Source organism: Sinocyclocheilus rhinocerous, unplaced genomic scaffold (genome assembly GCF_001515625.1).
Source record: "Sinocyclocheilus rhinocerous isolate Xijiao unplaced genomic scaffold, SAMN03320098_v1.1 scaffold254, whole genome shotgun sequence".
Lineage (NCBI taxonomy): Eukaryota > Metazoa > Chordata > Actinopteri > Cypriniformes > Cyprinidae > Sinocyclocheilus > Sinocyclocheilus rhinocerous.
The window spans coordinates 1271694-1298307 of NW_015628690.1; the positions used below are offsets into that span (position 1 = coordinate 1271694).

General features: G+C 37.4%; 1 protein-coding gene across 1 annotated transcript in view; it reads left to right on the top strand.

Moving 5' to 3' along the window:
* Positions 1-4035: 4035 nt before the first annotated feature.
* Positions 4036-26614, top strand: part of LOC107738166 (insulin receptor-like) — a 65795-nt gene continuing 43216 nt past the window's right edge. The window contains exons 1-2 of the mRNA XM_016549882.1: positions 4036-5198; positions 12214-12762. Coding sequence (XP_016405368.1) covers positions 5123-5198; positions 12214-12762 — 625 coding nt within the window. The 5' untranslated portion in view covers positions 4036-5122. The remainder of the gene's footprint in view (positions 5199-12213; positions 12763-26614) is intronic.

Consider the following 26614-nt stretch of genomic DNA (forward strand, 5'->3'; position numbering starts at 1 on the left):
AGATAAGGGGCAAAAAATGCCTCTTCACATTCTATTACGGCTGTGAAATAAATAAAAAAATTAATATATAAATGTCGATTTCATTTACATTAGGTTTGCCCACGTAGCATTTCAATTTCTTTTTACGCGCCTTTGTAACCAATCACGCATGTTTTTGTTGAGCTTATGAATGAAGTGTCCAATCAGAGGCGTTTGGATTCGTCACCGTAGAGAACCCCTGCGTCCCAATGTGCATACCAGGGGCGTAGATTACGCGGGGGACGCGGGGGACGTGTCGGTGTGAATAAATATAGATTTAAATTCAAAGAGACAGGATAGTCTGTGCATGATCTGATGTTTTATTCGGACCCAGAATAAGGCGAGATGAACATTCACCGAGCGCTAAACACTCCGTGCAGTGTATGTTTCATTCATACTCGAAGCCGGAGGGCGCTCTCGTGCAGAAAGTCTTATGAGGAAATTCCTAATATGGACAAAAGCATGCAGCTATCCCTGTATGAAAACAGTTGTTTTCAGAAAAACAGAAACGTTTGGAAACATGAAGACATTAAACATACCATTGCGACAATATATGGTTTATTTGTGTTTGTCAAGTCATCTCCAGGTAATAAATAAAGTATATGAACAATGCTGACAGCATTTATTACAGTATTGAAACTATAGTTTATATATTCTGCCTTATTATGTGATAAAAAAGTGTTTGTAGTATATAAACAAATCATTATAATTGGTTATTGTCCAGCAGTTATCTGATTTCTAAGCCAATTAAAAGCTAGAAATGAGAGAAAAATTAAAATTGACTATACACTACCAGTCAAAAGTTTTTGAACAGTAAGATTTTTAATGTTTTTAAAGAAGTCTCTTCTGACCACTGGTCTACAGTATTGTTATTGATTAAAATAACTAGTTAAATCTAAGAATTTGACGTAAAAAAGATACATTTAGTAAGGTAATTAGAAAATTGCCTTAAAGGTAAGAAATATTGCCTCTTACTGAAAAAGTTAATTTCTGCCCCTGCACTGGTGCATTTTTTTGTTTTGTTTTGTTTTGTTTTTACCACAGAATTTATTAGTATTCTTCAAGTAGTCTGAGATTATGAATATCATGTTATGAGTGGTCAGCATACTGTTGATGATCCCATTTAAGTAGTTCCACTATGTGGTGTTATCACTATTACATCAGATTATACATCCACATATATATCATGAGGGTTACCATCATTGGCTTACAGACTGAATCATCATCCTGTCCTTGCCAACTGTCCATCTAATATGTGTGTGTGTGTGTGTGTGTATATATGTATATATATATATATATATAGCCTATATATATATCCTTTTCCGATTCTTCTTCTCTTTGTTTGCATCCTGTCCTCAACTGTTCTGTCAAATGAAGGCAAAAAATAAATAAATAATAATATTAAACAATTTTAGTGTTGTTAGCAACCTGTTCATTCTCACAGATTCCCTTTTCATCTGTATGTTTGCTGCATTAGATGAATCATTCTGATTCAGTCCATTATGAAATTCAGTCCATTATGTTTCACTTCATAACTAATTTCAAAAAGCTTTTATGTATTTTATATTGCAAAGGCGTTGGTGTCTTTTTCACTTCCAGTGGTGACGAAGACAGTTGTTTTCTCTCTGTGTACCTGACATTTGGAAGGGTTTAACGTGGTGTTCCCACACATAATAGTGGCGGTTCTTAGAACAGAGGATGTAAACAGGTTGTAGGGCAAGAGGGATTGGGGATGTTATTGTGCCTCCTCTCTCTCATGTTCATCAGGAAGGGAAGACATCAGTCAGACTACACATTGTGTGATTTGTTTTAAGACACGGCCTGTGGCTGTGTACACACAAGCCACCCTTCTATACCAGATCACAATTAAATTGGCGAAATCGCAGATTTAAATGTATTATGAATTTACATGGCCTCAGGGATTATGGATTGATTTTCTATTGTTCTACAGAGAATTGTTCTACAGAGAAATGGGTGTGTTAAAGAAATATGTCAGGTTCAAAACAAGTTACACTAAGGCATTTGTGGAATAATGTTGAACAAAAACTAATTTTGACTTGTGTATTAAAAAAGCAAAAATTGAGGAGCACTTAGAATGGAAGCAAATGGAGCTGTTTTTGAAGGACCTGAAAGCAGAATTTAAAGCAATTATATTAATTCTAATGTTTATATGTGTATATTTGAGTTGTAAATTTGATCTCATAATTTTAACAGTGATTTTAGAGATGATGGTGTTTTGTTGTCATGGCACCAGTTGTTAAAAATACACGTGACTTTACACAGAAATACTAAAATCGTGTTAAAATGTATATTGTTTACATCTTGTGGCTTAGTTAATTTTTGAAACAGAGTATTTTAACATTTACAGATCAGTCCGACTATAAGTACCCCACTGTAACCCACATTTCTGCTTTTTAAAAGAGACAAGTCGAAATCATTTTTGTTGTAATCAACATTGTGCCATCAGCTTTCTACTGATCCCAGAATATTCCTAAACATATATGTAGTTGGACAACTTATCTGAGCTGTAAGGAATGTGTGGCAGCAAAAACATATTTATCACCTTGTACAACACAGTCCTGTTTCTTACCAACACAGTTCTCACTGACGGCCAGGATGTGTATGTTTATTGACATAGCTTACACTGTTTTTCTATGATGATCTCTTTCCATCTTAGAGGCTCATAAGTTCAGCAGAACTACACATCAACCTATATTTTCCTTTTTTCTCTCAAAGACTTTCCTTGGTCTTAGAAAACATAGTTAAACTAATATAGTTGTGCTACTTCCTCAACAAGTTTCAAATACAGATTTATAACCAGTAAGTTCTAATACAAACTAGTCATTTTCTGAACAAACCCTTTTAACCTTAAGGAACTTAGAAGGTACTTTGGATCAAACTGAGTCTTTGGCATATACTGTACAACATCAGCTATTACTCACATGTTTTGTTTTTACTGCATCTATTTGGCAAAATCCTGCATTACTAATACATAACAATATGAATATTCTTGTGGTATGCATGTTTTTCATAAATACAGCTGTTGCCAACACATAATTACCGATACTAATGCTGGACAGTGTGAGGCTGGAAGTGCAAGTCAGATTTTAGACTACACTGTCTAAAGATTATTTCCATTATCACAAAATAAACCCTGACAGTAAAGCATAATGACTGGCTGGCTGTACATTATCTCGCTTTTAACACGACTGCTTACCTAATACACAACAAGTAAATTGATATGAAATATTGATTTGAGCTGAAGTCATTTTATTATGAGATTAAAGAGACCACAGGGCATCCAGAATCACTGAATTCAATCAAATTAATAAGTTCAGTACTCTTTGTACTTAACATTAAATTACAGTTTATAAGGTTGTAGATTTAGTATAAATTGGAAGTAGCTAAAAATGTTGATTACCACAAAAATTATTTCGACTTGTGCCTCGTTTTTTTTTTTTTTATTAGAAAATAAAAAAACAATGTTATGGGGCATGTTTTTGGAGTAATTAAAAGCAGAAATGTATATTTTATCTTTTAATTAAAAGCACTTACATTTACTCTTCTGTTGAAACTTGCATATCTTTAGCTGTAAAGTTTTTCTCGTCATTTATACAGGATTTTTATGGTTTATGACTTTATGTTATAATGACAGTGAGACTGTAAAATGTATAACTTCACACAGAAAAGGTTAGTAAGCGATTTTTTTCACACTAAAACTGTTAACATGCATATTGTTTGTCTTGTGGCTATACGTTTGAAACTGGGTATTTTAAAGTTTACAGATCTGCCCCATTCACTGTAATTCAGATTTACAGTGTTTTACCATGGCATATTTACCAGGACAAGATTCACAACGAGGAACGAGAGTAAATAAGTGTTTTTTTCTATGCTCTGAATACCACATAATTCAATGTCAATGCATTGCCTAGAAGCCAGTGTTTTAGAATATGCAAAGTGCACGCCAATGTTTAGTGTGCGGCGCACGCTGTCTCGGTCCACTGTTCCAGTCCATATTTCCCCTGTGCTCGATCTGCCTCTCTGGCGGGTCTTGTTTACTGGCGCAAAGACAGGAAAGGGGATCCTTGGACGGAGGGTATATGCACTAGCTACAACCAGCGTGGGGACAAAAACACACACACACAATTTTTCTTGCATTTTATTCTCCTCTTTTTCTCCGCGAGAGAGTTAAAGACGAGTAAGTGGGCTTTGTGGAATCAGCTTCACTTCGTTGTATTGATCTGTGAAGCAAGGCAACTGCTCGCCAGCAAAGCGACGCAGAAAGACTGCATGTGGAGCATTTGTGCTGGAAGTCTCGCGGAAATCTCAGCGACTGCAGTGTTTTCAGCAGACGTCTCCAGAACTGATAAGATTCACTAAACTGCCAGTTTACAGGCTCGCCGCGAAGAATAGTACGGAGAAACTACCGCGTGTGTGACCCGTAAACGCACTACGGCGAAAGCTCGCAGTCAGCAGGAACCTGGAAAAAGTACACACTGAAATCTGCCCGTTACGAAACCCTGGAAATCTTGGATGATTTGCAGCAGCACTATCTGCAACTTATAAGTCTGTAGACAGTTTATTAGAACTATAAGATCTTTTCATCTGAAAAATAAATCGAAACAGCAACAAAAAAGACGCCCAATTGGTTATTTCGGCCTGCGCTCGGTGTGCGCAGCCATTCCTCCCCGTACTCCGCCAGTTTTTCCTTTTTTTTTTCGCCAGGCTTGTAGCAATCTGCGCAAGTGCTGGACAAATATATGCAATCGATCGGAAATGATTCGTACGCTCTTTGCAAATGATGCAGTCCGCGTGCTTTATAGGCGTGGATTGTTTTACAGTGAATGAAAGTCGCAGCACGCATTGTCGTTAGCTTAAAGCTCGAGCGTCAGCATCAGTCAGTGCGTGCGACAGCAGAGCGGATTGAACACGTTGAATTTTCCTCTCCGCCCATTTTTTCTCAGGGGGGTGACAGAGGGCTTTTTCTGTTCTTTCATTTTTATCTTCCAAAAACAACACTGGACTATTAAAACAGATCGTTACCCACACCAAGACGTACTCGGAGGGGATTTTTGGACAGATTTTCGGTTTCCCCGGGGTCAAAATGCGGCTGCGGACTTTGATTGTTTTGGTTGCGTCTGTCTGCACCGTTTGCAACTGTCAACAAACAAATGGAGAAAGTAAGTGTAACTTAACGGCTTTGTTTTGTCTTTCACGTGGATACGGATTTAATACTATAGGAGTCTTGCCTGTTTAAATGTTAATATACAAACGTTATCGAGCACTCTGAACGGGAAAAGGGGATCGTAGCTCTTGACCACTGTGACACATTTGGTAAACCAGAGCCAGACAGAAGGACATAGCAGGGCAAGGGGCGAATAAATCAAATATCGGGTCGTTTTGATTTAGATAAATCGTTTCAAACTGGCTTTAATGGTACGATCGATTATATGGAGTGTGCGCCTTGACCCTAAAGCCAGATTATCGATCGTTTGAGGACAGCATTGATCTATTTGTAGCTCGAACTGCTAGTAAGGCTCGGGAATGGTTTTCAAGTTCAGCCAGGCCCCTGTTTCATGCAGCCATTTGCAGCGTTGACACAGTTGCAAGAGGATTTTAAAAATTATCAGATCAGTCGAGACCTATAGGGCTGTGTTTTTATTTATTGTTCAGAGAAGTTCAAGTTTCAGTTCAAGTTTATTTGTATAGCGCTTTTCACGATACAAATCGTTGCAAAGCAACTTTACAGAAAATTACGTTTCTACAATATTTAGTGGTAGCTTATCAGTGGTGACTGTCAGTTAATGTACATATGGCAGAAATGTACGGAAAAATCAAGTAAAGACGTAATCAAACAGACGATGAACACTATTAACAGCAATTATTATATGATGCAATCAAACTTATAGCAACATGTGGTAGTTCTGTATGTTGTTTCAGGGTTGGCATCATCCGAGGTCCTGAAACCTGACTGGAGGTCTGTGATCCGATCTTTATGAGTTTGGAAAGTGCGTTACTTCGGCAGCAAACTAGTACTAGAGCTCGCAGATGTCCTTTTAAAATTGAGCTTTCTGCACAATAAAACTATTGTAGATTGATATCACCGGGCCACAAATTTTATTCGCAAACTACTCCGACATTTTCGGTAAACACTGGAGCAACGGAAAAGTCTTTGTTTATCAGTCACTTATTTAATGTCAACTCAAGGCATTGCACTTTGAAGACTCGTTGTATGAATAAAAAATGTTGAATTGAATGCTGAATATTAGATTGCTATAGTTTATCTGTATGCTTGATTATACAGAGTATATTTTAATGTATAGTGACCTATGTAAATGCTTAATATAGTTGGTATTACTTTTGTAGTAATATTTTATATAAAACACTCAGAATAAAAATAATTACTAAACGCATACATGCTGGTAATTGGTTTTAATTAGGCAGTAGTCTTTTAAATGATTGTATAATTAGGTACCACTTGTTGTTTTTTAGTGCTCTTGGAAGACTTCCTGCAAGAGCTAAATAAATATAAGTATGCTTTTGACACACTTGGCTGTGTTCAGCTCCAAACAAAACATTGGCTTATCTTCAGTTCGCTCAACAAATGAGTTTTAACATATTTTTTGGAAAGTTAAAAATACAGTAGTATTTTTGCCATTAAGGTTTTTTTTTGTGTCTTTTTTTGGAGAAAATCAAATGAAATGCTCCAAGTTGCACGCTATCATTAGGAGAATTTCAGATAATTTCGGGCCTTTTGCTGATTTGTGAGCTGTGTTAAGCCCCAAGCACATTTTTTCTTATCTTGTTGCTCTGCAGATTTCTAAATATAGCATTGGTTTGGATGAAATTTATGCATTCAAAGTTCTGCCAGTTTCCATTTTGAGACTCTCTTCCATGTGTCTCACGGTTAAGCTGCTGTATATCAAAACAGTATGTTTAAAAACTCTGTTAGGTTTTAGGTTAAGACCTACGTAGGTTTGAAAAACTAATAACAAGCACTGCATGGAAAGTTACAAATGAACAGACTGTTGGCTCTCTCTGTAATAATCTGTGGCTTCAATCAGCCTTTTAATTCGTATTACACTCTAGGCCTCTTTCAGAAAAAAATCCTCTTTTTGTACTGAATTTAATTCCTGTTTGTTATTTAAAAAGTTGCTTGGCAAAATTTTCTTTATCAGCAATTAAAATCTGTAAGATATGCTTGGCTTGTTCCCAGGTAATACGAAAAGAACATATTTGGAGTGTGTTGCATCTTTGTGTCTTGTCACAGCATAGTATTCAGCAGTAGACAAGTCAACACCTGGGGGTGTATGTATGCCACCTTTTTATTAAAACCGAAAATAAAAGATTGAGTAATATCGTGAAACCAGTTTGTGCGAGATTTTAAGGGCAGATTGAACATAAACAAGTTGTGTAATTGCTAAGTTGGCCCCCTTCTTGTTTCTCTTAGACTTGTAGTGAATCACTGTAGGGAAGAGTGGAACTATTTTAGGGCCTCAGTTCAGCCTCGTCAAGACTGGAAATCAGCTCAGAGCCCGGCTCATCTTGGAACATTTATTAATTCAAAGTTCAGCTTCTATCTTACTGTGGGGTTGAAAAGTCTGATACTGGCTATATTGTACTTTTTTGATTGAATACATTTTTCTCTATTACAAATTATAATCCCAGTGTAACAATTTGGAGTGAAAAATTCATAAAAAATGAAAAAGATGTTTTAGTGTTTGTTTTGTTTGTCACCCTTTTGCTGCAATGTCAGCACCACACAAACTGTGTGAAATCCCTAAGTAAAACCTGATGATCATATTTTCAAGCTTGATCTGAGAATGATCCAAAGAGCATCTTGTTCTTAAATGGAAACGAGGACATCTGACCTTTTGTACAGAGGAGTTCACTTGCTCAGTATCACAAATTTCCTTGTTTGATTATTGACTTGCTCAGTATCGCAAATTTCCTTGTTTGATTATTGACTTAGATATAATGCAGAATCTTTCTAAGTTTCTTTTATTCAGATTGTCAAAATATTTCTTCATATGACAGTTTTCTGTATCAAAAGAATTCATTTATTTTATTAACCTTGTTTACTTCCAAAATTATATTTTGAATCCCAGATTTGCAATATTGTTTTGCAATATTTTGCACCCCTCTGACTGTATATAATTATTAATAATAAACTATCCTTATTGGTTTACACATTTAGCTTTTTTCATGTTTAATTGCTTTCTTGCGCTTGCAATGCTAAATTAAAAATGTAGTGTATAAATTTACTCTTAATTGTCCAATGCCGTCTGTATGTCTAGTTTTACTATCTATCGTATTTGCTGTCAGTCAGCTAGTCTGTAAGTTTTTATTTGGGCAAACGGATAGTACAGCTGTCACTCTTAACATTCTTCTGTCAGTCGTGTGTCTTTACAGACACGGACAGCACATGACAACATAATTTATACCTCTGCAGACTAGAATCCGAAACCGTTTGACTGAATCACCTGCTTGGTTACATTGCTAATATCCAAAAACAAGTCATCTATAATTTTGTAATTGCTATGTTCAACCTTGTCAAGTCTTGGCTGACATGGCATGACCATTGAAGCTGTGAGAAATCATTTTGAATGTATTTGCCACACGCTTTGTCCACGTTACTCCATGCTTTCTCAGATCTTGCGGCTCATTGTGCTTCCTGATTGTACACATTGTCAGTTTCTATTACGATCACCTCATTCAAACCAAAGATTAAAAGCTTCCCCTTAAGAGCCTGTTATTTGTTCTGTTTTAAAGTTCGTCATAGCTCTTCAGGTGGTTTTATTGTCCCACAAGGAGGTTACTAATAATTCATATACTGCTGCTGTATCATTGTGAGTGGTTTACAGGATATTGGTTAACAATAATTCTGATTGTGTCACGATCATTTAATCTTCTGTATATTTATTTCATTGTTTGCATTCAGTGCTTATATTCATTATTACTTTGAAATGATTAAGAATGTGTTACTGGTTCAGCTATATTCATGCTATTATGAAGTTGACACAGAATGTTAATTTTTAAAGCACATTTATGGGTCATTTTGTCCAAACAATAGTTTGTCAAATCCCAACCTTTGAGTTATTGTGATTTCACATGCAGTTTGTCTCTCACGAGTTTTAAAATAGATTCAGCTAGTTGCAGACTAAAATCAGAACTTGTTCCGCTCATGCAAATTCTTGTGCAACAACTGTTATACCCCGCTTTTCTTCTGATTTCAAGTGTGTGGCCAGGGACTTACACAGTTTAGCGGTGGAAACTCGCACAGTAATATTGTTCTTCTCACTCAGTTTGAGGACACCACAGCAGCTGGTGTGCAGGTGCATCTTTAAATCATCCCGTGTCTAGACTCTCCTCTGTGCTCACTGTTATTGGTTGCCCATTCATTCTGTATACTAAATTTATTTCCTGTAACCTTTATTGCAGTCTTTTTTCACAGGGGTGAGGTGTGTCACTATGGTGTCACATTTATGCCTCCAATGTGTTCATATAGATTATGTAAAATGCTGTAATATGTTTTAAAGTTTAAAGATATGAAGGATGTTCATAATGGCAGTTTGGCCCAATGCACAAAGCACATCTGAAGGAAATTCATGATTTTTAAAGTAAGAATGAGATTGTTTGAAATTATTATTATTGAATGGATGTTCGTGTGTAAGTCGCTTTCTTACAAAGCCATATTGTTCAATTACAATTCGGTTTAATGGGTAAAACCCAAAAAAGCAGATGAATACAAACCAGCGAAACCTCAAAGAGGAAGTGGGACGAGAGATGTGGAGACCCGCCTCTTCTGCTTTTATATGGTCATACTTAGTTCCTTCCCGTGTCCTGGTTGAAATGTTTGCTATTGTTTGTCTTGTTGCAGAGGAAAGAGAGTACTTTGTGTGGTTTAGTCGTTTGCTGCATTTATTTATTTTTTTAATTCAAGAACATTTATATTGCATTGACGCACGATTTATTTTGATCTCTTAATGGGGGCTGCGAAGGCAAACACACTTATGCAGATTGAATGCAGATTTCAATCAATATGTCAGGTCGAAATATACTTTTCAGGTCTGTTACAAAGCAGAACTAGCTGCAGAGAAAGTCAGAGAAATCAGCATTGCCATAAATCACTACCTCAATTACATGCCTTTTCTTCTTTAGACATTGTTTTATTCTTATTAAACCTGTAGTTTACTTTAAGATGAACCTGTTAAAGTTATGATTTCTGTTTTGATCTTTTACAAATGAAAAATGCTTTTTAACCAATTTTTTCATGGAAAAATAAAACAAATAACGTGTAACCTGTATAAAATAACACCTTTGTAAAACTTGCTTTGAATAATTGAGTATTAAAGTATTGAATATATTGAGTATTAATTGATTTTAAATGTAAATGCATGATTTAAAAATTTTTACAACATAGATTGCAAAATTTTAGCAAATCTTGATTTAAAAAATCATCCAAACTGAAGCAGCCACCTCTTAAATGAATGCATGCTAATAACTTACATTATTCATTGTTAGATGTTGTTCAGGGTTTAAATTTGGCTAGAGTGTCATTCAGAGATTCATTGCATAAAGTGAATGACTACACACAGTCAGCCAGGACACATCTCATTCTCATCTCACTGTGCCGCCGTTCCTTTCATGTGCTTCAACGATAGTCTTTTCAAGTGCCAGGCACCCCATTTGTACATAGTGTATTAGGAGTGTGGTGCTAAAAATAAGTGTAAGCGTAGAGGTATTGCACATTGTGTGTGTCTGATAGAGAGAGAGGACGCACATGTCAGTAGGGTTATACTACGTGTTTCAGCTTCCCCGTGCTTCAAAACTTCTGGACTGCCACATTTATGAATCCCTGTGGTGGGGCCACTGTTATAACTAATGTAAACAAGTAGCCAGTGCAAGGTATTTTTGACCTTCCCAATGCCTCATGCTGTGACTGCCCAGTGTTTAAAAGGTCTCAGTTATGCATGGGCTGACCGCTCATCAGAGTTCATGTATGCGTGCAATTCATGTAAACCCTTGTGGAATCTTTTAAGTCATGAGCAGCAGGGGCCGTTTTTCATTTAAAGGGGACCGGGGAGCTAAAAGGACACAATTAGATGAGTAGCATCCTAGGTATTATTATTGTTTATGATTTTGTAACCGCTGTTTAATTGCATATTTGTGTTCTTTGTTTTCTGTCAATTTTTAGTTTTATTTATTTAATTTTTTTTGTCAATATTTCATAATGTCATATTCATTCATTAATTAGTAGATAGAAACATTTTATCATCAACTAAAAACATTTTAGTTGATGATAATGTGAAAAATTTTGTAAAAACAAAATCTGTAAAAATATTGGCAAAATATCTGTCTATAATATCTGTCTTTTTCATTTGTTTGTAAAAACAATATATATTGTTACATTATTGTATACAATTCAAGCATTGTTATTTTAAATATTTATTATTTATTTATTATTCTATTAATATAGGCCTTTTTTAACCTTTTAACCTTTTATTTTCAGCCTTGAGGGCAAATTGTTCTGCTCCATGAATTACAATTACACGTACACGACAACAAATACAAAACATCAGTAATACATTAAACATAAATAATAAAAAACAAGAAGTCTAAAAAGCTACCTCTTTCCATTAGAATTGAGCAGGGTTGATAGCACATGGTACAAATGAGAATTTTTATCTATTTGTTTTAGCTAGTGGGACTTGAAATGCTTGGATGCTGTTATGGCATTAAATGATAAATAAATAAATCTGTCCATATATCTATACATCCATCTATCCGTCTGTCTATTTATCCATTTATGTGGCATTGTCTCATACCTTAGGCAAAGCAATTTTGGTTCACTTGAGAAGCATCTCTCCAGCTCATACAGCACTGGAATGTGAAAAGCTGCAGGAAGAGCTTTTATTATCTTCATTAACCATGTTATGTCATATGGAAGGCATCAGCTCAAAGGGAGAAAACTGAACAGTGCGACAGAAAACTTTATGTAGTTCTAATAATTGTTTATGGTTCTGTATATGATCTCCTTTATAGGTTTCTATAGAATACATTTTGTTTTTGTTTGTTTATGCTTGTTACAGAATAAAATCCTGTTAAATTGAAGGTCATCATCTGTAAGCAAATTTTGCTGTACATTCTCACCGAACCAATTATAAGATTTTGCTGTCTTTTTTGTCGTTGCAGTTTGCTCAAGTAAAGACATCAGAAATAACGTGACCAACCTGCGGGTGCTTGAGAACTGCACTGTAATCGAAGGCCACTTAAAGATCCTGCTCATGTTCACAACCAAACCAGAGGATTTCCGTGGCCTGAGTTACCCCAAGCTGACAGTAGTGACGGACTACCTGCTCTTGTTCCGCGTTTACGGCCTGGAGAGCCTCAGCGACCTATTTCCCAACCTCACAGTGGTGCGCGGCAATAATCTCTTCTTCAACTATGCGCTCGTGTTGTTTGAGATGCTGCAGCTGAAAGAGATCGGCCTTCAAAGCCTGATGAACATCACCCGTGGAGCCGTGCGCGTGGAGAAGAACCCTGACCTCTGCTACCTCTCCACCCTCGACTGGTCCATGATCCTTGACTCGGTTGAGGACAACTACATCGTGGCCAATAAGAATGATCGAGAGTGCGGAGACGTCTGCCCCGGCATGGTTCAGGGCAAAACCACCTGCCCCCTCACCACCATCAACGGGGACTTCAGCGAGCGCTGCTGGAACCAGAAGCATTGCCAGAGAAGTACGTAACCTAAAGCACTTTGTTTTATTTTAGTTTTGCTCTTTTAAACCATCACGCAGAATGTATTTACACCCTCAAGAGGAATCCCACTCGTTTTCGCCTCCCCCTTGTCGTCAGATAATTGTTTCAAATCTCCGTTTTCACTGGCGCATTAGGGTAATAATATTTATATTACCATAGAGTCTCGAGATGTTTTGAGAAGTGAGCGGAAAGTTGTCAGGGCCCTGTGTGTGTGTGTGTGTGTGTGTGTGTGTGTCAGACTGTGTTGGCAGTACATTCACTGGTTTCTTTCAGCAGTAAAGACGGCTAACAGCAACCATCCTGGAAGCAACAAGTCAGGTGATAAGCTGCAGTTTAGTAAGCCAAGTTTCTGTGTCAAACCCTGAACCATGTTCCAGATTATGACGCAACTCCCCTGTTTGTGCAGTAGTTCGGGGTGTGGGTGGTGCTTTGTGTAGTTGTTTGTGTGTGTGTGTGTGTGTTTTTTTACCTGTCAGGATCCATTGGAGTGGCCAGTCGCACATTTTGAGTTGGTCTGCAACCGATGAACCCGTCTGCAGCAATTTGTTCCGTCAGTTCAATTCGAAGTGCCAAAGAGCTTGAGTTTTGAACACAAGGAAGAACTTTACATATTGGTGCAAAGCCCTTGAGCTCACAATTACGCAACACATGGGACACATCATATAACTGTTCTTTGTACCAGCTGTATGGTGTCATGTGTGTCTTGGAGGCATGATCATGTTCTGTTTGGTTATGGTCTTTCTGCGGCCCCATTTTAAAAAGAAAAGACTCTCCTCTCTAGCTGTGTTTGCTAAGGCAGATGTGCGCAATTAGTTTTCAGGCAGAAATCCCTTTGTCTTAAGTTGGAGGAGGGCCTGAGTCTCTAGTGACCAAAATAAATACATAGAGGTGGGCTCTTTTGACTTGTGACAGTTCTCTAGCAACCATCCAAACAATATAGCAACATGCTAAAACCATTCCAGTGTCAATATGTAACTCTAGTATTGCTATTAATATACACGGTAAATATACTGCAAATGAAAACTTTTAGCAGGGATGCATTGTTTGTTCAAAGGGACAGTAAAGACAATTGTAATGTTACAACAGATTTATATTTCAGATAAATGCTGTTCTTTTGAACTTTTGTTTTTTTTACCTTGTTAATAATGAAAAATAAGCACCAAATGTGCATATTAAAATGATTTCTGAAGGATCATGTGATACTGAAGACTTCAGTAATGGCTGCTTTGCCATCACAGGAGGAATAAATCGCATTTTAAAATTGTAGTAATATTTCACAATATAAATAATGACCAGATAAATGCAGCCTTGGAGAGCATTAGAGACTTTGAAAAACATTCAGAAAACAATAACGGTAGTGTATAAACACCTCAACTTTTAAATGACAAAAGCAGCTGATTTTCGTAATGCTGCTTTATCTGTTCATGTGGAGTTGAGGGACAAACTGCCTGTAGGTGATTTAATGCAATTGTAAAGATAGACTGAAGTCCTTGTTAAGTGCCTTGATAATATCCTTGTTTGGGCTGCTTTGACTCATGTCTGCTGAGTTGCAGTTGTACAGTAGGGGATGGAGTTTTTGGCCAAAGGCGGAGATTAAAAAAGCATTATCTAATGATAGAATCAGTCCTGGCCTGCTGCTTGGTCTGTGGTGAAGGACTTGTGGTTAGGGGTCCAATATTGCTTGGAGTGTGCAGCAGTTTATAAAGCCACAGAGCACTAAAGAGCAAAGAGATACTGTAAGATGAATGTTGTTTTCAAACAGTTTTGATTTTTTGTGTATGTTGCACAGACCTCATAGTGTTTGTTGTGTGTACCGCAGGAATTACACTCTCCGTTTATAATGGATTAAGAAGGCAGTGAACCGTAAATTCCCTTTTTGGATGTTGTTTTGTGGATTTTGCAGAAATGGCTGATTGTGTAGAGTCAAGTGAGTATATTTTGTGCTGTTTTATGAGAGGTTTTCTGCCATTTGGCACTTGACCACAAGAGCTAATTCTGGCAATAAGTCTTGTCTTGTTTTCGTCATCCATGTTGTAGCAATGCCTTAAGATGTTGTATTTAGGCCCTGTTCTGTGGCTTGACAGTGTATTTCAAAACTATTAAAACATTTTTATAATATTCTTTTCTTATTTTCATGACCACATATTGTTGCAGTATGTGTACTTTAAAAAAGCTAGCTACACTGAAGACTTTAAGATTATTGAAGTGCTAAAACAACAGCATCTACAATATACATTTTCCCCTCTTATATATACATTTTAACCTAAAATACTCTTGGGGGGAAAAAAACACTGTTTTCAGTGTCCTAGCGACAGAATACCAGTTCAAAACTGGGCCACTGACATCTCTCATGGTTGATCTGATCACAGGTGGTCGGCTGAGATACATTACTGTTTACACTTGGCATTGACATGCATCTCAGATGTGTCTCTTGTAGCCACTTGTGATCAGATTTTGTTGAGAGGAGAGCCTTTGAATTCATAGCTGCATACATCACTTACTATATCAGCTTGTTGCTGCGTAAAGGAGCCATAAAGGTGACACACTGTTAATAGTATAATAATAGTAAAATAGTATTTTTGTGCAGTTTTAATAACAATAAACTTAAACTTTTAATTTCACAGTTTAAGTTGGGAATTTAATGCTCAAAAAGTGGTTAACAAGTAATAAATGGATTTTAACTACTGCATAAATATAATTGAGTGCCATAAAATCCCCTAAAAATACTAAATATTAAATTAAAAAAAACATAAGACTAAAACATAGTACATTAATTTCTTTCCCTTTTAAAAAAAAAAAAAAAAAAAATCATTTTAAAACAATTCAGCTCAATAAACTGAAAACAAAACAAAAACCCTTAAAGACTTTTTTCTGTCGTTTTTAAAGTATAAAATATACATGTAAAACTTGTACCTACACTAAGATTGTTTTAAATGTTTTGAAAGATGTTTTCAAAAATATTAATTTGACTTTTTTAATTTATCAAAAATACAGTAAAAACAGTTCTATTGTAAAATATTATAATTCAAAACAACTGTTTTCTATTTGAATATATTTAAAAATGTAATTTATTCTTGTGAATTTTCTGCAGCCATTACTCCAGTCTTCAGTGTCACGTGGTCCTCCAAAAATCATTGGGTTTAAAGTTTGGAGTCAGTAAGATTTTTTTTTAAAGAAATAAATGCTTTTATTCATCATCAAGCATGCATTGAATTTAAAGTGACCGTAAAGACATTTGTAGTGTTACATTTATTTCAGGATTGGCTGATAAATAAAAAGTTAAAGAGAGCATACTTTATTTAAAATATAAATATTTTGTATTACGCTTTCCACAAAAATGATTTCCTGAATGATGTTTTCAGCAAGTTAGTTTCTGTGCATTCAAGATACATTTAACTGGCAAAGTGTTTGTTTTGTTGGCAGGTGAATTATTACCATTGGTTGCTGTTATTCGGGATGCATAAACATTTACTCTTGTGTTTCTGTACATTTAAAGCACATGAGGGCTTCTACACAACGTATCAATTTGATGAGCTCCATAATAGAGCGTTAATCACTGTGGGATTAAGCTGTTAGTGAGGTGAGTTTTCCTCGCTCATTAATCCCTCTGCGTGGAGGATCTTACACATACTGTCTCTCACTCTAGCATTCTTGCTCATTTGCTAAGGTCCCTTTATCCCATATGCCTCTTTGCATAATATTGAATCACGTTAAGAGATTTTGTCTTACACACACGTCTATCCAGCTGCTGGATTTCAACAGGAATCCAAGCGTGTCCCTCGCCCTCAATCCTGCACCAATTATAGGGAGTTGCAGAGTTGCATTGCTTAATTCTGTCTGTAGGTGGTCAGCGGCGAGTGCAGCAGCCGCACACCCTTCCTTGTGTCTGATCCAGAGAAAGAGGAAAGTTACTGAGGACGGCCAGTTTAGCAGGCCTCTTGCGCAGCTGCCTCTAAAAGAGAAGGAGGGAAAGATATTAAGAAAAAAAGCCTGTCATAACTGCGCAGGAACGTGCTGCCAAAGTCTCTTTTGCAAATTTCCGCGGTTTTGTTGGCAGCCGTACAAAAGCGGTTTTGTTTCATATTTGGAATAGTTTTGGAAGTGTTGGCACTGGTTTTTCCTGAGCAGCTTTGCTCAGTGAACATATTTTGACTGTTGGAAGCAGTAAAACTGATTTAAATCTATCGCCATTGAGGAATTAATAAAGTCTGACAGTAGATCAGGCCCTTTTTTGGGGTTTTTAAATGCCTGATGCTTGCTTATACCAACCAACCGCGCCGAACTGAATAACCGAGCATCATCTTGCACGATGACACAGCAATGGGCCTGACTTCATTGTGCCCGCCAGCTGCCCTGTGGGGAACTGAGGCATTAAATGGGCAAAACGGGAACCGTTGAAGGACGATGATATACTTGAATGCTTTTCTAAAGGCACTCGTGTAATCATGTAAAGTACAAATGAGGAGAACATTGGTGATTTGGGAACAGTTTCTGGCTGTCCTTCATACCAGTGAAGTTCACTGTCGGTGTAGGCTAAAGTCCATATTTTGTGTTAGATCTGTTAGGGGAGCGCCGTGGCTTCTGTTGAGGCTGTCAGCCAGTGCTGAATGAGGCTGGGCTTCCCCCAGCACTGAATATTTTACACACATTAAAAATGATCTTCGTTATCTGTCCTCAGAGGGGATTAGAAACGCAGCTGGGATGGAGAAACAGTAATTTGACTGGGAGAATAGAAACACTACATGTAGCTAAATGTTTACGTTTGTGGCTTAACGTCCACCTCCCTGGTGACAGATTGTATTTGGCTTATGCCGAGTTCACACTGCACGATTTTAGCCCGATTTTTCACTCGCCAATAGGTTTTGCGAAATCGCCGACAAATGCCCGAAATCAGAGGCAAATCGGTGCTCGTTCACGCGAGTGACAATCACGCAGTGTGAATTATCAAAGACGCGATCTGAGGGAATCGCCGATGCGTCGCCGACGCCCGTGAAATATTTGGCATGCTAAATATCTGGAGCTGTCGGCGATTCACAAACACACTGTGTGAAATGAGTTCTGATTATATGAAACGTAGTTTGCAGACCAGTGTTGCCAAATTCGCGATTTCCGCAGGTTGTTTTTTATGTCAGCAGGTTGAAGCGACCCCAATAACGTGATATTTAGGCCCTGGAATGTGAATTGTACCAGGAGAACCCTGCCAAAAATGTTGTATTTTATCCCCCGAACGCGATTTTTACTTGGGGACCCCCTCGAAAGCAATTGGGCTATTTTCAGGCTAGTTTTGAGTAGTAATTGGGCCGGTTTTGTAGCGAAAACCTGGCAACCCTGCACCAGACAGAGCTGTCGGCGATTCTTCCTATTGTGAAGTCATGCAAAACCAACAGTGATGCGACGTCTTTGAAAATCGTGCAGTGTGAACTCGGCATTAGAGAACTGGCTCATATTTGATTAGCTAATATAGTATGTTTCTTTTTTTTTTGTTATTTGAATAATGAGCTTTGTGTAGCCATTCGTATCCGATTTGCTCAAGGCTCAGTCTGGGTCATATAGTTTGTCTGACTACTTGTTCACTCGCGGCAATGTTAAGGAAACTACTTTGAAACTGTAGCTTCCTAAGCTGCAAGGTACACATAAATTAAAGTCGTAAAACGACTGTCTACCCTTTTAAAAAGTAGTTTGTGACACTACAAGCTACTAATAAAGCAACTAGCTCAAAATAGCTCACTAGATGCTATTTAAGGGAGTTTTAGTTTAGGAAACAAAGTCATTTATAGTACATAATTGTTGAAAAGTTTGGAGGCGGTAAGATTTTTTTAATGTTTGTAAAAGAAGTCTCTTTTACAACACGGCTGCATTTATTTGATAAAAAATGCAGTAAAATCTGTATTATTGTGAAATAATGTATTATACCTGTGATGGCAAAGTGTGTCTCTGTGGTTCTGCACACATCGGTGGAATAATACACGTATGGGAACCTTTAACAGATGCAAACGTCATTCTATTCTTGTCTTATTTAAAAAAATGGAACCGATTCTGCAAAAGAACATGTCAAAAGATATTAATAGCGCGAGAAATGACGATAAAGACTGAAAGAAACATTTTTAATGAAGCCGTTTTATTTTTAACACTCTTTATAAGTGTTAGACCTTGAGGAGTGTGATCCTTCCTGTAGTTTTTTCCATGTGAGATGATTCCAGATTCACATACGTCAGCGACCTTCACGTCTCCATCCGTTTCAATCTCTGAGGGCCCGTAAGGGTCAGCTAGAAAATAACTCACCTATGCTTCTGTTATTTATGTGCGGAAATGAGATCTTATGTACACACTTGTTGTTTCTCAGTGCTGCTAAGAAACATAAGTAACTCTGGGGTGAAAGTGTGTATAAAGTGCACGCAGGGGTGTATCCTAAAGGAAGGACCGTCTACAGCAGGAGGCTTCACTATCGAGTCCCCCGTTTCCCCCTCAATTGCCTGACACTCTGATACTACAGGATACACTGGCGCCAATTCAATCTCAGCATGGAACAATAGCTGTTACCGAACTTCACAGAATGTTCGTCCCAATTGTTTCCGGGCATTGTTAGGCAGCTTCCTAGTGGGAGGTTATGAATGGTCCCAGGGGCAGAGCTCCTAGACCCTCTGACCATCAGCACCAACAATATTAGACGGGAACCAAACCTTTCCAGTGCTCCGCTTCGCTGTGGGGAGGATGTTTTTTCCCAGAGTTCAAGGGTAGACCAAGACGTGTTAGGATCTGTACACATGAACCGTGCTTGATTTGAGAGAAACGGAGAATGGACACTTGACGAAAACCACCAAACACCTTAGCAGTCGCATAGAAACTCCATAACCACCCACAAAATATGTGAAAGTTGGCACAGGCGAGCATTGCTCACACTTTCTTTAGAAAATGTTAAAATCTAATTTATTCATTCATTCATTCATTCAACTTTATTCATGTCCCCCAAGGGGCAATTAGTTTTGCAGCAAGACATATAGACAAACATAAAAAGCACAAAAACACAAGCCTAATAATACAATTTACAACCTCACCCACCCACCCCACCAAAAAAATAAATAAATAATTTAATTTAAAAAAAAAGTGATTATTTTAAATACAGTTGAACAATATGGACCAACATTTTTAGCCATACGTGTAATATCTTTTAAAGTATTGCTTTGTGTGTATGTGGCACACTGGACGTGTAGATGAGACATTTAATTTTTCAGAACATGTCATATTCAGTGTTGTTATTGTTAATTTACCTAAACTTAAGTGTTTTTGTTAACATACTAAAATAGCAATAAAAAAATAAAAAGAATACAAAAGCGCATGACAAAATTACTAAAAACTGACTGAAACTTAAACTACAATTAAAATGAAAATTAGAAATATGAAAATAAAAGCAAATTCAAGTCAAGTCTGCTTTATTGTCAATTCTTCCACATGTACAGCACATACATAATCTGTAATAATCAATTTATGAATAATCATAATCAGAACATTAATAAATACTATAATACTGGTGAAATTGAGTAGCGTACAAGTGTACCATGTTAAGGTACTTCCTAGTCAGTTTTATTTGTTTTTTTGGGTGTGGGACATTCTCGTTCTACCATTTGATTAGTCAAAACCTTTGTAGCACAGAATGAGTCAATATTTTTGGTCTTCTTTTCCTGAAAGACAAAGACATTTATGTATATAAATGAATTTTGTCAACATTTTGGAGTACACTAACATATAGATTAGCCTCAAGGTTTACAGACATAGAATAAAGGCCAAAACAACTCGAACAATTTTGATTTAATTTCTTAAGTATTTTGAGGAAGCCAGTTCCTCGTCAGCGTCTTTACATTGATAGTAAATTGATGAATATTTGAATGTTAAAAAATATTGTAAAGCAGCTTTTTGACATTCGTTCAAAATGTAGAACTGCTGCACAAGTAATTTTCAAAACTCTTCCATAGCATGTTGTCATTACGCACCTTGTAGCCTCCTAAAACACACATGTCCGTAAACCCAGCCAGAGCCACATCATTGCCTCTAAATTAATCACTTTTACACTCTTCCTTTCTCACCCTTGTTCTCTCTGTCATCACTGTCTGGTTTTTTAAACCACGCACTTACTCTGCAGCCAATCTCCCTCACTCTTTCTTTCTTTAGCTCGGCCTTACTCAACAAAACGTTCTTCCTCTTGGTGAAATGTTTGAACATTGCTTCTGAACATGCATCCCTAAAAGTGATTTCTTAAGCCTCTTTAAATAGCCCTTCTGTAATATCAGGAAATTAATCATGCCATATTCAGCATTAATCCACTGAAATTATATGGGCTGTGCAGCTTTTAGTGGATGGACAACATATGCATTCATCAGTTGGAGTTTTTGTCAGAAAGCCAAAAACACATTTTGAAGGTTTTCTCTTCCCACTTCTGAGGTCACTAAGGTCTGGAAAAAGATTGGGATCCTTCAGCCACTTAAAGACTCAATTATACGTCATTGCAAATTGTAAGTCAATGATTATTGATTATAATTGGCTGATAACAGCCTGTTTAATGGATCTGGTTAACTCTAATTAAGTTTCCACATACATTTTTGGCTCTTTTGGATGCTTGAGTTCTCACTGGGCTGATTATCAAGGCCGTATACTCAAGTGGAGCCCCTCCTTTAGGGCTGAGACAGGCCCATTGAGTGCGAAAGGTATTAACTCAGTCAAAAGCCTTACTGCTCAAGCCCTTTTCCTGGAATCCCAGACATCCAAAGCATTCATTAAACCTCAGCAGACAAGCATTTCATCAGTGTTTTTAACAGTTTTTCACTCAAAGCTTCTCTGTGAAGACGTCTCTGGCCAGGATCTTTAGATGTTTTTCACATCTGCAGATCTGCTTTCATGCTGACGAATAGTGTTTTAACTTAATCATGGCAATCAGATTTGATTTGTGGAGCACAGAAGCGTGAAATATAAAACAAGATTCATCTTATTTTATCCGAGAAGTTGGCAGTGTTTTAATTTTGTGCAGTCCAACATATGAGCTGGTGCTTGGGAAATTTATAACTGAAGTATTTGCCTTTTTCTTATAATCCTTTTCCACATTAAATGTGGGAACTCTAGATCTACTAGGTTTTAAGAGATCAAAGCCTGCAGAGAGAGAGGTATTTCTACACCGGGTCTGCAATGCATACTATCAAAACATCGCTTGCAGTTGTCTCAAATCTCAGGTTTTGTCAGTTTATCAGGGATTGAAAGATAGTTCACCCAAAAATGAATCTGTCATCATTGGATGAACTAACATTTTAAATACAAAGCTGCTGTAACACATTTCTCTACTGACTAGTTCATTCAGTGATGCCAAAATAATGTTTTATTTTATTTTATTGTATTTATTTTTGTTTTATTTATTTGAAATATTTTTAACTCTCTGCCTCTTCTTAGCCATGAGCTCCCTATCGCATGTCTTTAAAGGCCATGCTGCCGGTATCCTCCTCCATGTCTCTATAATTCATGTAATTTTCTAAATGCATAATCAGTTAGAGTGGGTCTTTTAATTCTGTGCTCTAACCACTCAGTTTACGCTAGATATTATTAGGCCCACATGTAATCTGCACACTTTCTTCATGTTAATTGTGTAGGAAAATCTACTGCTACTACCTCAGCTAAAAGAAAATGCTTCCTAGATACTTTCCAAGTCTTCTGAAAACATACAAAAACTTTGGACGAGAAACAGACCAAAATGTTAGTCATTATTCACCGCAAATCTTCCCTTTCAGTGAGCTGTTCACTGCTGTCAGTGAGTTGACTCATTGGTCCAATTTCTTCATTTATCATTCATGTGCACTGTATCAGCTGATTCATTGAAAAGATTCATCTCAAAAGAATTAATAGTTTTTCAGGTGAAATCACTACTTCTCTCATGAATTCTTATTAACGTGCCAAGGAGACTAGTGCGGATGCCAAGATTTTCAGTGGATTGAATCAAAAGAATTAAGTCAAGTAATTAATTCATAATGAATTCAATCTGTTTCCACACAAAGGAAATTGAGTATGACTTCAGAAGAATTGCAATATGCTTAAGAAGTTCAGATGTTTCCAGCTGTGACAGTATCTTTTCCTTGACAGTTTCAGTTGTGTAAGTATCTGTCAAGTAACCTTTGCAGATCCACCCAACACATAATAATGTGGTACAGACCGAGAAGGAGATTTGATGCTGTTTTTTCAGTAGCCGTAGGGGTGTTTTGTCCAGACTGATCCTTAAGCTTCAGTTTGGGGTGTGGTAGTCAAAGTTGATCTGACATTCCTCTATGCTCTTAGAAGAGAGAGATGTCTTGCATTAAAGGGATAGTTCACCCTAAAAATTAATGTTCTGTCATCATTTTACTCACCCTTGTGTCATTCCAAACCTGTATGACTTTCTTTGCTCTGCTAAGCATAGAACATGGTATTTAGATGAACACTGGGGTTTAAAACAAACTTGACTAAATCTAAAACCATAAAAACGCATTTTGTTACTTGAAAAAATAAACGTGAACTGAAACAAAGCACAAACATATTTATTTAACATATTATTTTCAGCGTATTGCCAAAGAAACATTTCATTTTAATATAGTTGAACAGTGTACTAAATTAACTAAAATTGAATTAAAAATTCATAAAAATTAGACATTAGAAAAAAATGTAATTTAAAATGACAAACACCAACCAAAATTACTAAAACTATAACTAAAATTAAAATAGGAAATATATAAATAATAACTATTTCAAAATATTTAAAAAATCTAATAAAGTATCTCAGTGCTGCTAAAATAACTCTGTATTGACTGTATCATCTTTTGTGCTTCACAGAAGAAAAGGTCATACAGGCTTCGAATTATGTGAGGTTGAGGAAATGATGACAGTTTTCATTTTTGGGTGAATCATCCCTTCAATGCTTTTTGTTTTACTTAATTTCATATTCATTACAGTCTTAATAAATGATTGTAACACAATGTAGGAGAAACAAATTTCCTGTGTAGATGTTTTTTATTTGCATGATGTCCCTGCGTCATTCATCAACACATTAGTGCGGTTGATGCAGCACTGTTTGTGATCTGGATCTTCATGTCGAATTTAGATATCTTGCCTGTCATTGCAATACCTGGTGGCAATGAAAAACAAAACCTGAGCGAGTACAATCGTGATGTTGGAGTGTTTTTCCTCCATTACGGGTGGCTGGTTGCCTAATGAAAGTGTTTACAGCATCTGTCTCTGCTCTACTGCTAGTAGCCACTGTTTCACCGCCTGCAGTGTGTCACATAGTGCTGTCACCTCTCTGAAACCACGATTAACCCCAAAACACAGAGACTAAATAATAGCTGTCCTTGTAGCATCTCATTAATCCGTCTTCTTCTCACAGTCCTCATCCAATCGTAGAACAAGCGAATATCACACGTTAGGACCTCTTGGCCACACACACCCTCATCGATGCGCGTAATGAATGTGTAAGCACACATTAAAGCAGCATCCTGTCAGACTAAACTGGTTACAAGGACCCAAATGCACGTGATAAGGCCAAGAGAACTGACTGACTGCCAGCTATTGAGCCAAATGTGCACTCTCTGACGCAGGTACACTCAATATAAGATTATTTAGTTGTTTGATCAGTTTCATTGGGAAGGTTATTTCTTAAAACGCCTGATGTTCTAAATGGCTTCTTCCTCTTGCCTATTCAGGAATCATTGCGTGAATCAGATATGTAAGTATATCTGCAGTATCATAAGTATATTATGTGCATACTATCACAAATGAAGTATGTGCTTTTGGTGCATTGTTGGAAAATGCAGCCATAGACTTCAGTTCAAAATGAATCGAAAAGATTTCTTTGCTGTCAGTCGACACACAAATGCCCACAACAACAAGGCTATCAAGGGCATTCAGAGACTTGAGCATTGTTTTGGCTGTGTGCTTCAAGTTGTTGTCTTACTAAATCTCCTCTCTAGTGTGAAGCTGTGTGATGCTGAGCCAGTCTCTCAGTCCTTGCTTAAAGACTTGATTGTCCTTCTAAGATGTTTTTCTAGCTCTGCACAGTAACTCGGGAGCTCTGAGGGGCCATTGGGTGCTTCCTCACCTCTCTGACTTTGCGCCTCGGAGTCTTGAATGTTAAATTTATATTCTTCTCAAAGGTGAGAAAGCCTCAGAGGTCTGCAGAGAGTTCATGGCTTGGTTTTGCCCTGTCATGAACTGTGACACCTCCTGTAGTCATGTGCCTGTCTAAATACAGCACAGTGAATTTACAGCAAGCACATTACACAAGTCTAATTTTTGAAGTAGATGGCCTGAAATCTAATGTAAAGAAGTGTTTTCATTTTTCATAGTTCACCAAAAATTTAATTTCTCTAATTATTTAATCACCTGCATGATTTTCATTTTTTACTGCTAAATGTTTTTACCGAATCATTATGCAGCACTGAGTATTGATTGATGGGAAAGGAAATCAAATTAATCCACTCAGAAGTAACTTCATAACCAGAAAATGTTGGAAGAAATAAAGGGCTCTGAATGCAGGTGCATATGTAGTAGACCACTAGTCTGACAATATTTATAACTTACAAAGGGTCATCCAAACTTTACTGTAATTCCTCTTCACTGTTTGGATGAAGCATTTAAATGACTCTATGACAGGCTGGGAAATATTACAGTTGAAGAAGTACAGAACATCCCACTAGTTTATGATAAAACAACGCCTTACTCTGGAATTGTGTGTTATTTGGACAGGAGGTGTTCATCAGTCTCAAGTTGCTTTGGCAGAGAGGCCCATAAGTAAAGTAGTCTTGTCTTCACATGTGAGGTGTAGTTTGAGCAGTGTGTTTAGGTGTCTGCGTGCAGGTTAGCCTTCTGCAATTCAGCTAGGAAAATAAGACATTCCTAATGGTCAACAGCACAAGCACATAACTGACTGGGAATTACCCATAAAAAATGGACCGAAATAGGAAGAGTAAACAATATGATGATCATCAATCTTAAAGGGTTAGTTCCCCCAAAAATGAAAATTAGCCTGTGTTTTACTCACCCTCGAGGCATCCTAGGTGTATATGACTTTCTTCTTTCAGACGAATCCAGTCGGAGTTATATTAAAAATTGTCCTGGCTATTCCAAGCTCTATCATTGCAGTCAGCGGGTGTTTCTGTTGAACAGTCCACAAGACGTCAAATAAAGTGCGCGCATCCATAATAAAACGTGCCGCACACGGCTCCGGGGGGTGAATAAAGGCCTCCCGTAGCGAATCCATGCGTTTTTATAAGAAAAATATCCAGATTTCAAACGTAATAAACACTTTTTTCTCACTTCCGGTATCTGTCATACGTGGAAGCCGTTCTGGCGGATGACGTAGGACGTCAGCGTAGCGTGATTAGTGACGAATGTGGAGAGAGAACAAAACAAAACGCCAGTCACAAATTAGAAGTACAAACCGAGGATTTGTAAAGAAAAATGTCAGAGGATTTCGATATAAGCCAAGAGGAGACTGGTTTTGGATTCACTACAGTAGGCCTTTATTCACCCCCCGGAGCCGTGTGAGGCACGTTTTATTATGAATGCGCACGCTTTATTTGACGACTTGTGGACACTTGAACAGAAACACCCGCTAACTGCAATGATAGAGCTTGGAATTTTAAAGGGGTCATATGATGTTGCTAAAAAGAACATTATTTGAGTGAGCGGAGGCCCGGCGGCTAGAATGTGAGGGGCGGCGGGCGGGCTTGAGTGAGCCGAAGCGGATATCCTCCTCTTTTGGAAGGCCAAACAAAGTAGTTTCGCTTTCACAACGAAACACACAGCGCCTTCACGACATGGCGGCGGC